The sequence below is a fragment of the Sylvia atricapilla genome, chromosome 7 (genome assembly GCF_009819655.1).
Source record: "Sylvia atricapilla isolate bSylAtr1 chromosome 7, bSylAtr1.pri, whole genome shotgun sequence".
Taxonomy (NCBI): Eukaryota; Metazoa; Chordata; class Aves; order Passeriformes; family Sylviidae; genus Sylvia; species Sylvia atricapilla.
Window position 1 is genome coordinate 38,572,898 of NC_089146.1, and position 17,000 is coordinate 38,589,897.

The following is a 17,000-nucleotide window of genomic DNA, read 5'->3' on the forward strand; positions in this document are numbered from 1 at the left end:
TGCAGTTGAGATTCAGCTGCTTATTGAGGAACACAAAGTGATCCCTGCCGCACTCCCCCCTTTGGCCTCCCAGAACACACCGTGCTCAGGACTCACCTGTGTATACAGGGGTCACTCGGCCAGGTAGGCTGGACAAGTGACAGGGTGGCCTTAACTATTGTGTTTGAGTGTAACTTAGATAAACCATCACCACTGGCAGAGGATCATCTCTGCCTCCACACAGGTAATGTCCTAGGCATGGTGAGGTGCCATAGCTGCGCTGTGAGCATCACACACGTCCCGTGTCTGTCAGCACCACCAAGCAGTGACTGCCCCTTGCAGCCTCTGTACCTTGCTGGCAGCTCTGGGCTGTCCTGTCCTACCCAGCCCTGGCTGTGCACCCTTGGAGCAGGAGGCGGTGAGGAGGGCTGGGTGTGTGAAAGGCTTTTGTTGTCCATCCTGAGAACCTCTTTTCCCGTCAGTTGGCAGCACGTCCTCGTCGCCGGCTTTGCTGGGAATCAGAGAGCCTCGCTCCGAGTACGACAGGACACACCCTTCTATGCAGTATTACAGCAGCCAGGGCGATGTCATTGCACATAAAGACATCTACACTGGTAAGACACCAGCTGAGCATCTTCTGGAGCAGAGACTTCTCCCTTGTGGGAAGAGTTCACAGTTGGACACAGCCAACTGGTTCTGTCCATTCTCACTCGTGTTTCCTGGCTGCGGCACAGGGCAGGGTGGCACCCAGCTCTGCCCTAAAACTGCCCAGGGACAGAGTAAACACAGATCCCTTCCTATATTGGAAAGTGAGAGGCAATTGGAATTCTTATTTTATTTGAAATACCAGTACAGAAAATTGTATTATTATATACATTATATTGTGATGGTGATGTTATAAATTTTAATCTGCAGTTGTAAATTACTATATTACTAAATTATACCAAGATTTCATATTTTCTCTGATCTCTCTTTTCCTTCCTACTATGTCACACAAGTAGCAAACCAATAGATGACAGTGACTAAAGAGAAGGAAACTCCTTGCTTTAAAGATTTTGAGTATGTAAAATGAGAAACAGCAACATAAACCTCCTGGGTTTGCTGTGACTGCTGCTGAGGGACAACATTTGCCTGTATTCTGCTATTAGGTTGTATAATTAGCAGGTACTGAAATCTGCAGATTTAATAGTATAGGTGCTATGTACAGGGCAAGATAAACACCAATAGACTTAGGGCTGAATGAATAAAGACTGAAGTTGATGCATTTAACTTTTCTGGCAGGTTCCAGCAAAGCTTCACCAATTTACATCAGCTCCTACTCCTCCCCAGGCAGAGAGCAGAGCCGGCGGCTGCAGGTGAGCCCGGGCTGGGCAGGAGGGGCTGAGGCAGCCGGGCTCTGGGCACGTGCCCTGGTCCCAGTGCTGGGTCAGTGCCCTGACAGGGCAGAGCCTCAGGGCAGCTGGAGCCTGGCTGGCTCCCTGTGATCACCCACTCTGGCACCTTCTGACATGGGATCTGAGACCTCTTTTCTGACTTGCGTGGGGTTTGGGCTGCTTTTGGTAGCTATGGCCACGTTCTCTACTTACTCTGCTTGACCTCTAAAGCTGTGCATGTTCAGAGTCACTCCCTTTGAGTGATGTAGGACACACAGCAGACTCAGAGGCATTTCCTCCATTTCCCTGGGTACATTTCATGGAGGTTTAAAACCTGTGTCACTGTTGTGGGTAGAGCTGCACTTGGGAAAAGTATTTTCTCTGCTAATTATATTTTTGAGAGTTTATTTTGCTATCATTTTACCAGCAGCATCAGCAACTGTACTACAGCCAAGAAGATGCCAGCAGGAAAAACTACGACGCCTACCGGTTGTACCTGCAGTCCCCACACAGCTACGAGGACCCTTACTTTGATGATCGAGTTCACTTCCCTGCTACTTCAGATTACACAACACAGTACGGACTGAAATCAACCACCAATTATGTAGACTTTTATTCCACCAGACGATCTTCTTACCGAGCAGAACAGTACCCAGGCTCTCCTGACTCTTGGGTGTAGCACCAGAGAGAAAATCCCAGCGTGCTTCTTGTCTGGCTTGAGAAGGACTGGAATGGCCCCGTGTTGTTTTGGTTAAGAAATGTGAAAGTGAAAGAAAAGGAGGAAAAAAGGACGATTTTTTTTTTTTTTTTTCTTTTGAGGGAGGCATTGTCAGGAGAAAGAGCTGGCAGGGATGGTTTTGCTCGGCTTAGGTGTTAGGTATCATTACTTGTAGCTCCTGTAGTCTGGTGAGGGTGTGGGCGATGTGATGAAAGGTTTGAGAATTGAGTACGATGAATTTGGAAAGTGTGTAGGTCAGAGCAAATTAAAACTGATTTTTTTTATGTGAATAAAAGTCTTGTTCTGATAGTTTGTACAGAAACAATCCAACGGCTGCCCTTGTTTTATTGCTATTACTGAATGTCAGGATTGTATGCTACTGCGTCATGTAAATTTCTTCGTTGGTGTAAATATGGAAATGCCACTGGTCTCAAGTGCCATCCATTTGTAATGCAGTGTGTCATTGAAAAAGGAATTTAAAACATCATGCACCAAAAAAAAAATACCCAAACCCAAGAAAGTGTTATGAATTCTAAGAGGAAAAGAGCCCAAAGTTTAAAAAATTAATAGTGTAATTTTGAAGCACAAAGTTCAGTCCAGTATATCCATATCTCTCCCATCCCCTGCCTATTTCATAAGGAACGTCACTGCCATTTTCTATGCACATGGAATAACAATAAATATGGAAGTCTCATCCATGGAAAGCTGTTCCCTGCTCATTTTTTTCTTATTATTTTCTGTGTGTGATATTTAGAAACAAATACCATGAAAATGAAGTCTAATTGCATATTCTTAAGCAGATTAAACATATCAAAACATTTGAGCCACTTTCCCAGTTCTCTCCAGTGGAAATGTCCTGAATGTGTCAGGCTGGCAGCCGAAAAGGCTGAATCCATCACTTCCTACCAAGATTCCTCAGATTTGTGTCTTTACTTCTGGTATTTGCAATCTGAGATGCTTCAGAACTTTAGTCTGTTTTCTTTCCACCACTCCTCCACCCCTCCTCTTGCTCTGTCAAGGAAATTGAGGTTACCTTGCTGTCCTAGAAATGCTGGTCTCCATTCTGACTACATTCTGCTTGGATTTCTTTTCAATAAACGTTTCATTCTTTTTAAGTAACTAAATCACAAACTCTCCTGTACTGTAGAGGCTGTTGCCTCTACTCTGTCTGTACCCACCACGACTGCTCCCCGTCACTGCATTTTCCTTGGGGTTTCAGGCTTTCCAGTATCCTGAAGGATTGAGAACACTGGGTCTCAGGTTGGGTTCTTCACTCGAGATTTAGGTGGTTAAGAGTTATTTTGCCTCTGAAAGCCTTGAGGCAGGTCACAAGAAAGGAAAATGTTTTCTCCATTTCTTGTGGTGTTTGTTATTTCATATCTCCCCATGTTCCCTGTGCCAGGATCTGAGCAGCAGCTGGGACACGAGAGGACTGCCCCTGCAGTGGGGTGTCACAGCCCCTTTGGACAGACAGTTACATATCACCTGTCTGCAGTTCTGTTCCAGTGCTCTCACCTGTGCTAAAGGGGTCAGCTCTACTCTCACCCAGGCTCCTACACTCCTTTGTGCCACCGTCACCACGAGATGGAGGCCAGGGGAGAAGAATGAGGAACTCAGGGCACCCCCCGAAATCCTCCATCTTGTCTCCCGTGTACCTACATTCTAAAAACAAAACTACATAATTTTTCATCCTACACTGAGCTGAACTACTGGTTTCACATCTTTGTGGTTTGTCATTCTTCTCTCAATGTTGGAAGCTGTTCCCATGGGCTGAAGTCAAAGGCAGTGTCCTCCTGGGCTCTGTCCCAGGGTCTGTTACCCCCCTGAACAGCTCCAAGACCCTCTTGCTCAAGTCCCAAACCTCTCTGCAGAGGTCTGTGGCCTCCCAGGGGAATGCCCTGGACTCCAACAACTGGGAAAAAGGCTAATATTGAGTTTTCCTGTCAGTGAACAGACAAGAGAATCCATCTCAGCCAAGGACAAGTACTCAAGCATGCATTCTGCATTTGAGTTACTGTATCAAAGACTAACACTCACAAAAGGTAACATAAACATGAATAAACTTTTGGAAAAATAAGGGAAACATGACTGTAGCTACAAGTAGATTCCAGGAGCTGTCAACAACCGCAGGCACTAGGGGAAAGCTGTCACTGAGACGTGCCTGGAAGTTGGTAATTTGCCATCACAGAGTGCAGGGATTCGTTTGTGGCTGTCAGGTAGAGGTGAGGGAAGGTTCCACTGCTGGCTGCCCCACTTGGAAACCTCTCCAAGCACTGCCACGGAGGGGGGAGAAGGCAGAAATCAGCAGCAAGGTTCTTCATTTGCTCACAATTAGCATCAAAGGGCTATTTGTGAGTTCTGTTATCCAAAGACATCACTACTTCATTAGAGATTCTAAATATTTTCTATTGAGAATCTTACAACTTACAGGGCATTCACTAGATTAAAATGCATGCATTTTCAAAAAATACCGAGTTTTCTTTTTGCATTTATGAAGGTTTTTACCAGATCAAAAAAATGTGTAATATTTATTTGGCTTGGTAGATGGCATTTTAATTCAGAGCACAGTTGATAATTCCATGACAATTAGACAAAGAGGAAGGTTGACCTTGTTTCTTCCCAGGGCAGGATGGTGCCCTGTGGGTGGTTGGACCAGCAGCTGCCCTGGCCTCGCTGGTTATTCTGCTGCCACAGCTATCTCAGTCCTTCATACCCACTCTGTAGACTAACCACAGGAGCAAGAACTTTCTGGTTTGCCATTTACTAGCACACCTGCCCAGGAAGCACTGCCATGCTGAGTCCTGGGCTGTGCTTGGAAGGGCTATGAGCAGGATCTCAGCTGCCCACATCAACTTGCCTGCCCTCATTCTGTGGCAGCACTCTCCATATCTTTAAATAATGTGTAGGAGTTGACTTTTCATATGGTATGAACAGAAAGAAATGCTTTGAACATAGAAAGAGAACCAAAATCTCAGTATGACACATGTTCAACAATGGACTGGGCAGGTTTGTATGATGGTTTCTCTGAAGAAACTGCTGCATTCTCCTTTTAAAGCTCCAGTAAGTATTTCTGTTCTGCTCCTTGTCCTCACATCCCCCTGTAGAGCTTGCCTCAATGTGATTAGTTCCCCAATTTCCAACTTCACCCTATTGTTTTTTAACTACATTGCAGAGCCAAGGGGTAAGTGCTGTTTGCATGCTCCAGGTTCAGCGTGCAGCCGTGGCACACTCACTGTCACACAGCAGAACTGATGGTTCTGTGTAGAGCAGAGCAGGCATCCCCCTGGGAGGCTGCAGCAGACACCCAAAGGCTGGGTCACTCCTTCACTGACCCACAGCAAGCCAGATATCAGGGACATCTTCCTGCTTCAGGGCATCCCAGAGATTAGTGAGTATCTTCATACATACATTTTATTGTATGAAACACCACCTTCTGGGCAGCTCAACATTCTATGAATTATGTGTAAAAGAATTAGACAAGTAGTAATAGAATGTGCTGATTTTCAGCAAGCTCTCAAAGTCAGAAAGATTGTGAAATGAACTATCTGCCTATTCTTTGGCAAAAAGCAATCACACTGAGAAAAACTGATCTCCATTAGGATGAAATTCCAAAGGCCTCTGTCTCAGGGTGTTGCAACCTAATTCTTTAGAATTCACTCACTTATTGCACAGCCCAGCAATACTTTTTTAAACATGGGCACTTGAGGTGGATAAAACATGTGATGACAAAGGTATATCTTTTTAGTCCTTCTATGAAAAAAAAAATCTATTATTACAATTAGCCAGAAGATTCCTCTGCTTAATGATGTTGCCCTTTACCTTCCAGCACCTTCCAGCCTAAAGACTTTTTTCTCCTGTAGAGAAATAACTGGCTTCCAGAGCAGAACCAGGACCTGAAGTTGTCAGGCTCCCTACAAGAAACAGGCAAGCTTTACAGACATGAAGCCAGACTTATCCTGCAGATTTTGTCAAATACATACTATGTGCACTAGTGAACAATTATATCAATACAAACCCCACCGAAAATAGGGCTGCCTTCACTTGTCCTTGCTTTAGACACTTAACACAAATGATCTCTCTAAGATTATTGACTTTGTGCTGAACTACTATGAAACAGAAAATAACACCAAGGGTAGGGGAAATTAAAGCATGTATTAATAAAAAATAGGCTCTATACATGCCCCAGAATATTTGTTGTCTTTGTTGGGCTCCTGGAGGATCTAAAACCGTCTGAAAAAGGTATTGTCTACCTGTCACTGAGCTGAAAAAAACAGCAGCAGTATTTCACCACTCCGTTGCCAGACATAAAACCAGTATCAGTTTATATCAGTAACAACAATTTAGTAATTCTGACATTTGAAAACAAGGAATTCTGGAAATAAGACTGCAGTCATGAGTAATAGATTTTAACAACACAGAGATCTGATTTAAAATATGACACATGAGGAAGGTATTCCATATGTCTGCATGCTAACTGCTTATTTTAGATGTGGACTATATCTAGTGTATAATTATGCTAATAGCTGTTAGCTGGATTAGAACAGACAGTCTGCTTGGGAACACGGTGATTTTTGTTCCTGCCAAGTGACTTTTCAGACTTTGCAATCAGCCAGTAACCTGCCCGTAAAATGTTGATTATAAAGGAGGAATTGCCAGGAAATAGGAAGAGTTCCAGAATGCTGAAAGCACCACTCAAGAAAATTTTCTATGACTATTGTCTCTTTCACTATCACAATTTAAATTCTGTGTTTCCCCTCAGGCTTTCCCACATCTGCCTCTGTTATGGAAAAAAAATTCTGAAAATACATAGAACCATTACAATATAAACTCATTCTTAATTCAGTCATTCACAAATTACTGTCATTAAAATAAATCTATCCCCAGCACCAGATGATCATCTCTGAAGTTTGATATTTGTGTGATCAGAAAATAGGACTGAGGATGGCAGGAAAAGCAAGAGATTTCACCTGCACTATCCCATAGCCACTGAAGGATTATTCCCCTGCTGATTCTTCTCACCCAGACAAATCAGTCTAATAATTTCCGACAGGTAAAAAGTCTGAATGAAAACAGAAAAAAGAGTCTAAACAAATTAAATCATTCAATAAAATCAGGTTTACAAACCCAAGCTGATGCTGTGGCATTGTTGAGGTAGTGCCAATGGCTGCCTGTCAAGGCTAAGGTGCTCCAACAAGTAAATACTATGTAAATATGGGTTCAATTTACAACAGCTTCTGCTTTAAAGACAGAACAAGTGACAGAGGAAATGAAGGAGAGAGGGTGGAAGAAAAATAAAGAAATGGTATATTATAGTTAACATGGTAAGAAGTCAACATGAACTTACAATTTTTTATTTAAACCAAGTTCCCATGCTTGTCCCAAGAATTCCCAGAACTGATGTACAATGGCATTAAACCTTACCATTATGAATGCTTTAAGCAGCACACCAAAGCTGCACAACATGACTGCCTCATGTGTAAGTAATGAAACTTCACCTCTCCAATCTGTGCAGAAACAAACAGCTCAGGTAAATAAACCGAAAAATCAGTATTCTTCTGCTGAGGCAGAGTAACACAAATATCACACCCCCTTACTACTGGCCAAATACTTCAGAGTAGGGTTCTTTTGTTCTCTCTCCTGCAGATCATTTTACCTGAAAGAATTTATTTCCCCAATCAGAATTGCCATCATCCACTTCAATGTTAAGTGCTTTTGGGCAGACACATGCAGCACGATCGACTTTAATATTTGCAAAGTTGCTTTTCTAGGGAGGAAATTGCTGCATTTCAAAATCATTTCCTGCTTCATACATACAGAATTAAATATCAGAGAGATCTAGTTTAGACTGGATGTCCTTTCATATTTTCTGCTTTAAAGATCCAAGCCAACGGTAGTCACTCATAAGGAGGTTGTCGTGCTATAAATATCTATTCGTTTCTTAGTCTATTTTCTCTTCTATTTTTTAACTTCGTTTCCCCCTTCTTCAGATTCTACTTAATCACATCCTATTTTTACATTCCATCTCCCCACCTTTTTTTTTAAATCATTGAGATTCAATAATAAGAAAATTACAAATAAATCACAAGAATAACAATTTTCTTCTTTCATTTTGCTTTCATTTTCTTCTTTTGTTTTGCTTTCAGAATCCTTAAGAGAGCTGCATTTTGTGCTGAAATGCTTTAGCAATCTAGGAGGGCTGGCAGGACCCTCAGGATGCACCCTGTACCCCCCACATCCCTCTGGGGCCCGGGGAGACCAGCACAGCGATACAAATGCCCGGGAAACCGGCAACCTTCGTGATGCTTTCTTCATCCACAGCGAACAACACAGGGTAAACATTAAAAATAACTCCTTTCTTTTTTTTTTTTTCTTTTTTTTGGTCATTTTAAATACTAAAATTGAAAATGTTGAGGAGATTGTACAGTTAATAATAGCAGATCAGCTGTATTTACTTCCGGTTGTGTTTCTACTACGCTGTGTAAAGCGTCAATGTTTGTTAAGGTCATGGATTTTTTAAAGAGGGCGCGTGAATAACAATGTTTTGCTTGTTTCAAGCAGATACTATTGATTGAAGAGGGTAAGCTTTACCTCGCTAAATCGAGTTCTTTTGAATCTTTAGCCATCTTTCTGAAAGACATTGCCTCTCACACGGCTCTCCCGCCTTCACACCGCTCCCGCCTTCATCCCAACCCTCACACCCCTCCCCTGCCCTCACCTCCCCTCACATCGCTCCTCTGCCCTCACCTCAACCCTCACACCGCTCCTCTGGCCTCGCTTCCCCTCACACCGCTCCCGCTTTCACCCCAACCCTCACACCGCTCCTCTGCCCTCACACCGCTCCTCTGCCCTCACCCCAACCCTCACACCGCCCTCACACCGCTCCCCTGGCCTCACTATCGGCTTCGCACTGCCCTCACCCCGCTCCTCTGGCCTCACCCCAACCCTCACACGGCTCCCCTGCCCTCACCGCCCTCACTCTCCTGCCCTCACACCGCCGCCCGCCCTCACACCGCTCCCGCCCCTCAGTACCGACTTCCTCCCGCCCCTCACACCGCTCTCCTGCCCTTACCGCCCTCACTCCCCTGCCCTCACACCGCCCTCACACCGCCCTCACACCGCCCTCACACCGCCCTCACACCGCCCTCACCGCCCTCACTCCCCTGCCCTCACCGCCCTCACTCCCCTGCCCTCACACCGCTCCCCTGCCCTCACACCGCTCCCCTGCCCTCACCGCCCTCACTCCCCTGCCCTCACACCGCCCTCACACCGCCCTCACACCGCCCTCACACCGCCCTCACACCGCCCTCACACTGCCCTCACCGCCCTCACTCCCCTGCCCTCACCGCCCTCACTCCCCTGCCCTCACACCGCTCCCCTGCCCTCACACCGCTCCCCTGCCCTCACCGCCCTCACACCGCCCTCACACCGCTCCCGCCCCTCAGTACCGACTTCCTCCCGCCCCTCACACCGCTCCCCCGCCCCTCACACCGCTCCCCCGCCCTCACCGCCCTCACCGCCCTCACACCGCTCCCCTGCCCTCACACCGCTCCCCTGCCCTCACCCCGCTCCCGCCCCTCGGTACCGACTTCGTACCGCCCCTCACACCGCTCCCCTGCCCTCACACCGCTCCCCTGCCCTGACACCGCCGCCGCCCCTCAGTGCGGCCGTGTCCCGCCCCTCAGGCCGCGCCCCGCTCTCAGGACCGCGCCCCGCCGCGCCCACACCGCTCCGAGCCGCACAAGGCGCGGCCGCTCGGCTCGGTGCGCAGTTTCCTGCGGGGTTCCGTGCTGCCCTGCCCCGCTTGGTTCCCGGCGCTCCGGTCCCGCCATGGCGCTGAGGAGTGCTGTCCCGCCGGGCCGGCGCCCTCCCGCAGGTAGGGGCCGCTCCGGGCGGGTGTGAGGGGCTGTCCCGCCGCACCGTCCCACACGGATGTGATAAAAATTCAGATGCCCCTCCTCCGCCGCGAGGAGCGGCCTTGTGGGACCGGGAATGGGGGAGGCGGGTCTGTGGGGCGCGGCCCGCTCGCCCCAGCAGTTCCCGCAGCCGCTTCGTCACGGGTGCGCTCGGTGATCGGGAACGTGTTACTGAGGGATAGCGAGAGAAATGGGTGTCCGTGGTCGATGAAAAATCTGTGTTGAATGTTACAGCCCTATCCCTCGCCTCCTGCAGTAAGGTGAAGAATTGATTTCCCCCCCGCCGAGCCCCCCGGGCCGATGGCTCTCTGTGAGGGAAGCCTTGGAGGCTGCGGTTCCCGCCCGCCCTGCCCGTGAGGCGGTGGTACCGGCACTGTGAGGGGGTATAGCGAGTGTAGGAGCGGCGGTGTTTGCCGGGGGAGCGTGTGAAGGCACACAGCGTGAGCAGCTCCTCCCAGGAGCTGTGCGGAGTCTCAGACACAGCAGTGCGTGGGCTGTGTCCCGCCCGCTCTGGGGCACACGCTGAGATGCTGCGGGCTCAGCCTTTACAGCTGCGGGACAGTCACTGCGAGGATCTGCAGGTCAGCCCTGGAAACTTGAGGAGCCGTCTCGACAAGGCTTTAAACCAGCTGGGGCTGGTTTATTAGGAGCAGTTAGTGCCTGAGGAGCACATACTTGTGTGTCTCCCTGTACCTATACGAACTGTTTTGTTTTCTTGAAAATGTTTTTTTGTTTGGAGGGGTTGTTGTTTTGGTTGTGTTCTGTTTCGGTTTTTTTTTTTTAGTATTCTTTTACATTAATTTGGGATGTAAATATTTTTTTTCAGCTTGTCTCCAGTCCGTTCCTGGATTTTTGTGTGTGTGGCAGGGACAGTTGAGCTGTACCTGAAAGGGCCTTTAAACCAGTGCAGTCAGTGACCTGGAGTAGGTTCTGGTCGTTTTGAACTGCAGCTTGAAGGCTTGCAGATCTGCAGGTCAGTCTCGGTGAGCCCACGTGTGACTGTGGGGCCCGGCTTGGCCAGGGGCTGGAGGCGGCAGTCGCTGGTTTCAGTCGTGTACTTGGTGACCAAAGGCCAGGTGGGCACCTTTGTTCTCGCCAGTATTCAGCCAAGCTGTCTTTGTTTTCGCTTGGGTTTGTTCCTGTGTTGTTTTCTTCTTTGGGGTTGAGGTTGTGGTTGTTTGTTGGGGTTTTCTTTTGAGAGGGGAGCGTAAAAGGGAATGTGCTTCCTTACTTTCTTGTTTTATTTTAAAAAATGCGTGGGGTTTTAAAAATGGAAATTAGTAAAGATTTTGTCACTTAACTGTTAGATTACATGGCTAACAGGTCACTTAACAAAAATAAAGAAGTTGAACTCTGCATTAAAAGTTTGACATGCCTCTCTACTGCTTTGGAAAGCAAATTACAGAACAGCTTTGTGGTGCATCCCAGATGCATGTGTGTTTAACTCTTCCCCACATGGGTGTGTGTTAGCAAGTGGGACAGCTGTTCCTATGGCTAGTTTCAAGTCAGTGCAGAGATGGAAAGGAATTGAGTTATTTTTAATCATTATAGATAAGGTTGTTCTGTGGGCCTACTGGTAATAGACACAATAACAGATTGTCCACATTGCAGTATCTCTCTCCTCCTTGTCTGGCTCCCCTTGTGCTTTGTGTAAAATGTCTGCCTCTGTCTGGATCTCCTTGCCCTGCTAATTTAAAAACGATGCTTGTATCTAAAAATTGCCAGTCCTGCATCTGAGCCAAGGTCCCAAACCAAAAGATGTGGGTCTAGGTTTAGTTACCTTTTTTTTACTTCATTCCAAAATTGTAGTGGTTTTCCTGGTTTATTAAAAGACAAGAACCTAACAATCTGTGGGAAAACACTTGGGATAACTTGCATTGGTGTTCTGGATGAACTTATATAAAGAGAAATTATGTCAAGAAGATGTCTGAGATCTTGAAAGATGCCAGGGCTTTTTTTGACTAATTGACTAATTCTTTCCCCATTCGCTATTCTCAGCCACCCCCAAATTTAAACTCTAGCCTTGACTGTTCACAGTCAGGATAGGAGTCTTGCTGAGGGGTGAAGCACCTTGTTCAACAGGATGAGGAAAGAACACTGAAGTTGTTCTTTCTTACTCACAGTTTTAAAACTTAAAATGCTCTCCTAAAGAGGGAGAAAGTATTTCTTTCAAGAGAATGTTTTAGATAACTTTGTGTTCTTTGTTCAGAATTCAATTTTCAGACATGCCTCAGAACTTAAATTGTTATTGTTAGGTCACCTGTAGCTTAATTAGTGCTAATTGGTTTTGTGATTGGCAGATATGTTAATAAAATATAATTAAACATGTTGGAACACAAGTACAAGATGAGTATACATCTGGTTCTTATTTGCATTATTAGATTTATTCTGGAATACTCTGAACTAATCATGAAATCCTTATTGCTGTTAATTACATTGTTCAAAAACTTGAAAGCATTCAGATGGTGGGGTTTTTTCTTTTTTGTTTGTAGAATACAAATCTGAGATGTAATAGTTTCAAGGGAAGAATGCATATTAATATAGTAAGGTGTTTAATACAGTTAGCAGTGCTTGAAACCACTCTGATTTCTTGATTTATGGTATATAGAAGTTGATTGGAGTCTCCCATGACACAGAATTTTGAAGCCTTTGCTGCACTTCTTTGGCTACTCCTGTGTGTACAAATAAAGAATGGAGTAAATACTGAAAGATGAATTCTGGTTAATGGTTTTCTGGGGTAAAAGTCTTATCTTCTGGTGTATGTAATGTGGTATGTAATTCTGTAGGCATTTTTACTTACATTTCACTTTCTTCTTGCAGTTAAAGCTGGAGGTATGAGAGTGTCTAAAAAGCAAGAGAATGGACCTGTTGAGAAAAATGCTAGAACTCCAGGAAAAGAAAAGTCAAGGTATTAAAATGCAGGGGCTGTTCAGCCCTGCCCTGTAGTTCAAGTTCATAGGTAATGATCTTTGAAAACAAAAAAACCGTCTTATTCTATGAAAGTTTATTCTTAAATAAATTAACTTGTGCAATTTATAGATAAAATAATACTGATACTGAAGTAAGCATTGACTTAAAAACCACCAAAACCCAACAACTTCAAAACCCAAGGACAGTGCCTTGCAATGAAAAGCAAAGGCTGAATCTCATCTCTACTGTCATGTTTTATGGAACAGAAATTAAAACAATGTATTACATACCTGTGCCTAATAAAGGAATGATCCAACAGTTTCCAGTAAAGTAGGAATGAACTTTAGGATGTCCATATTCTAAAGGAAATTAAACCCACATCAACTTACCCCCAAGGAAGAGTCTTATCTATCCTGTATAGGATATACCCCCTATTTCAATCTAAAATCTAATTTGGCTTTTGCTGTTTACTGCTTTATGAGGTTAGTCAAGCTGTTTTCCCCAAAAAATGAAGGCATGCTTCTATTTTGAATGAAGTAACAGCAACCAGTTGATGTGGTCATAAAACAAGTATTTTCTTGTAGCTTTTCCAAAGACTGAACATTTTTCCTAAATGCATGCACTTTTCTTAAATGTCACTTTAAAAAAGTTAAGTTACCCAATATAAGGATGTAAAATTTGAATGACTTGTGGTGTTCCTGAAGTTTTTCATTTTTTATTCTTCTGGGATTAGAAACTTTTTATTTTCTTTTGTTGCCAATTGCCTGGGTGTAATTTTGCAGTCTTTCCCATTGTCATAGTTACCTAATGTTATACACAGATCTTAAATAAGTTTTATTTGTCAGTGTAGCAAACTGTCGATTGCTAAATTGAAATGTCTTGCCTGATCCACAGAATCATTAACTTAACTAAAGCAATACCTGCTTTTTCAAGAGTCACATCTCTGGTATTTGGGGTTTATAATTATTTTTCCCTATGCCATTTTAAAGCTACAGATGTGTCAGTGGGTATAATGGTATCATCAGAAGAATATGCCATTTGAAGTTCTTCCTGTTGTTGAAGTAAATTATTCCATATCCACAGATTTATTTGTGGAATATTGGTAACATGCTGTTATTCATTGGAATATGGAGAAAGTAATGGGATAATCTTGTGAAAAAAAGTTCTTGCTTGATGAATAGTTGCTGTGAAAGGAAACACTCTCCAAAAGCAGAGGGTGAATTTTTTCATGGGTCTAGGCTGGAATCAAGAAAATTTTTTGTAGATAAGGGTATAACTGCTCAGCTTCTGAGGAAAAAAAATCCTTTTTGAGATATTCAAGGACATTTCATATACAGTTTTTTGTATATCTGAATTAAACAGCTTGTCACACAGATTTTCTGTTGTTCCGTTCTGAAACAGCATGCTTTTTTTGATATTATATAGTTTTCAATGTGATGAAAAGATTTAGCTGCAAACCCTAAATTTATATTGCAAAATATTTAGTATGAAGTCTGGAAAATGAAAGTGACAAGTGCTCAAGTTTTTCTGTGAGATGAAAATGCTAAATATTTTTTTCTTCTGCTTTACAGTGCTATTGTCAGTTTTGCAAAACCTCAGAACGTGGGTGTCTTGGTAGCAGAAGCACTGAACAAAGTAAGTCTGGAAGAAAAAGTCAGGGTTTCTTCATAAATCTGAGCATGAACGAAAGTTAAAAAGTGAACTTTCCTTAAACTGGTGTCTGGCAGTTGCAGGTGTTTGATCTGCCACTAAATGTTCTTGGGATAGCCTGTTTCTGTAGTGGTTGTGTGGCTGAGGTGCTGGGTGGCTGAAAAGTACCTGACCTCCTCTCCTTGCTCTGGGTGCACTCGTGGTTACTGTGACATGGCCCTGGGTGCCTGTGCACACCTGGGCTGAGGAGCACAGCCAGACACTGAGCCGTGTCCTGGGCGTCAGCCTTAGTGAAGGACAGGGAGGAATGACCAGTGTCTGGCCGAGCTGGGATCACAGTGCAGAGCAAAACCTTGTCTTCGGTGCTTCATCCCACCTGGAAATCACTCCCACTTCTGTAAGGCCCCAGCAGAAATACAGAGCCACCTGGGGGAGGTGGGTGGCATCACAGGATGGTGACCCAGTGTCCTGCTCTGGGAGTGATCCCCAAGACAACAGGCACAGCGTGTCCTACTGCTGCCCCGTATCGTGCTGCTTCATCCGAGACCTGGCATCATTCAGTCAAGCTCCTTTTGACTTCTCCCTTAGGAAAACTACAGGGTCCTGTAAAATCTTGTATCCCACAGCTGCTAATGGACCCTTCTGTTTATCACATGCTTACAGATTCTGCCCTGTGTCTCATTAGCTGTTGGTGCAGACTTACACCTGCCCTTTGGAAGAGCTGATTTCACAAGCAGCTCTTTGGTTTGCATGGTAATCCAAAGATCTCAGAGATATCATCTCTTTGTTACACACTTGCAGTCTTCAGGCTCTGCAGCATACAAGAGTTCCTCATACCTAGAGCTCAGTAAAACATCAGTTGCATTTTCAACCAACACAAGCCTTTTATCAACAGTTGTGCTTATAACTTTAGCCTGTAAATCTTGAATTTTTTCTTAGACTTAGAGGAGGACAGATACAACTCATCCTCTTTCTCTTCCACCTGTCCTTGTCTCCTCTGGTCTGACCCCCATTTCCTTCTCCTCTGGATTTCCAGAATCTTGTATATGAAGCTTCCTTGCTACTTCAGAATGTGATAATTAGCTACTGCAATCGTGACGATTTTGAACTTGGGAAAATAAGAATTTAATTCTACTTACTGCTAACTCTGGCATACTGATTATTTGCTGTATTTTCCTTATCTTGGAAGCTCATTGTATGAACTACTAAACAAGGAAAGAAAAAAAAATCAAAGATTCCCTAAGAGTAGTTAGACTAATACCACTTTGAAAACAGAAATTATAACTAAATATACTGAGTTACCCTAAGTTCTGTGTATTGATCACTTGAACTTGTTGTGGGTTTAGGTTTTACTGCTCCTTTCAAAGTACTTTAATGGGATGACATTTAAAAAGAGAATAGCTGAAAAATCTGTATTCTATCACAACTTTTTTCTTCCCCCTTTAATGTTACAGATGAGCCACAAAATCCATGCAGCAACATTACAAGTGGCTCACCAAAAGCCACAGCCTACCTTGGAGAAGTTCATACTGCCTAAAAGAATTTACATTATTCAGCAGCCACGGAAATGTTAAGATAATCGTTACAATACTTACGTTTACTTTAAAGTGAATTTCTATTTTATATAGCACTTAGCACACTGTGGTGAAGTGCTCAAAACCTGTGTGCCTTGTACCTTGCTGTGTTTCTGTTACTGACAATAAAATATAAGAAGAGTTACTAAATGTACTCAGGATTTATTACAATATCATGGCTTCTGTCTAACCTGCTGTTACTGGTATGTAGTGATTACTCAATGCTAAAAGGTCTAAGTTTCACTTACTGTGTGAGTTTTGAGTAAAGGAATGGAAACTGTCAGTCCTGTTGTTTTGGGGTTTTTTTAGCTTAATGGTAGCAAACCTGACGTGAACTGGATTCTAAGAAAGCAGGTCATGACTGAAAGACATGAGACTTCTTTCAATTGAGCCTGAGATTTTCTGTGGTGAATGCATGCCTGAGGCTTACTGCATGGTAAGTAATTCACAGAGTCCTGGGAAGGATTTCAGTGCAATGAAAGAAGTATTTTTTTGCTTGCATTTCTTTCTGTAAAAAACCCCAGCTCCTCTGCAGGGATCCAGCAAGCAGGAAGAACTGAGTGGAAACAGTGTATTTCAACCTGTTTGGGGCTGGGGTGGACAAATGAAGTACCTGGCTTGGATCTGGACCCTTGGCATAGGAGGAGAGGTAGCAGGGAGGAGCCAAGGGGCAGCAGATGCTGTGACTGGAGTTTGGAGTTAGAGTTGGCAGAACAGGGGATGAGGCTCAGCAGTGACTGGTAGTAGTAGGGTCATGAAGAGTCAAGCTTAAAAATAGGGAGGAACAAGTGTAAATGCCAGCCCAGGCGGTGTCCTTGAGCCTGCTTGCAGTGACAGCAGGGACAACAGAGAGAGCCAGGGGATAATACTGTCCTGCTGTTGG

General features: G+C 44.5%; 2 protein-coding genes across 2 annotated transcripts in view; both read left to right on the top strand.

Annotated features, from left to right (window-relative positions):
* The window catches only part of PKP4 (plakophilin 4), a 68,406-nt gene extending 65,632 nt beyond the window's left edge, over window positions 1-2,774 (top strand). Inside the window, exons 20-22 of the mRNA XM_066323229.1 lie at window positions 462-593; window positions 1,261-1,334; window positions 1,783-2,774. Coding sequence (XP_066179326.1) covers window positions 462-593; window positions 1,261-1,334; window positions 1,783-2,031 — 455 coding nt within the window. The 3' untranslated portion in view covers window positions 2,032-2,774. The remainder of the gene's footprint in view (window positions 1-461; window positions 594-1,260; window positions 1,335-1,782) is intronic.
* Window positions 2,775-9,798: 7,024 nt separating this feature from the next.
* DAPL1 (death associated protein like 1) lies at window positions 9,799-16,267 on the top strand. Its single transcript, XM_066323343.1, has 4 exons — window positions 9,799-9,943; window positions 12,804-12,891; window positions 14,465-14,528; window positions 15,998-16,267. Exons 1-4 carry the CDS (start codon window positions 9,898-9,900, stop codon window positions 16,115-16,117), a joined length of 318 nt encoding a protein of 105 aa, XP_066179440.1. The 5' UTR covers window positions 9,799-9,897; the 3' UTR covers window positions 16,118-16,267.
* The last annotated feature ends 733 nt before the right edge of the window (window positions 16,268-17,000 follow it).

What these genes read in the sequence shown, in the direction of transcription:
- DAPL1 (XM_066323343.1), top strand. Translation starts at nt 9,898, where the DNA reads ATGGCGCTGAGGAGTGCTGTCCCGCCGGGCCGGCGCCCTCCCGCAG. An exon ending in GGGCCGGCGCCCTCCCGCAG is followed by an intron (nt 9,944 to 12,803) that starts GTAGGGGCCGCT and finishes TTCTTCTTGCAG; the next exon opens with TTAAAGCTGGAGGTATGAGA. An exon ending in CCAGGAAAAGAAAAGTCAAG is followed by an intron (nt 12,892 to 14,464) that starts GTATTAAAATGC and finishes TCTGCTTTACAG; the next exon opens with TGCTATTGTCAGTTTTGCAA.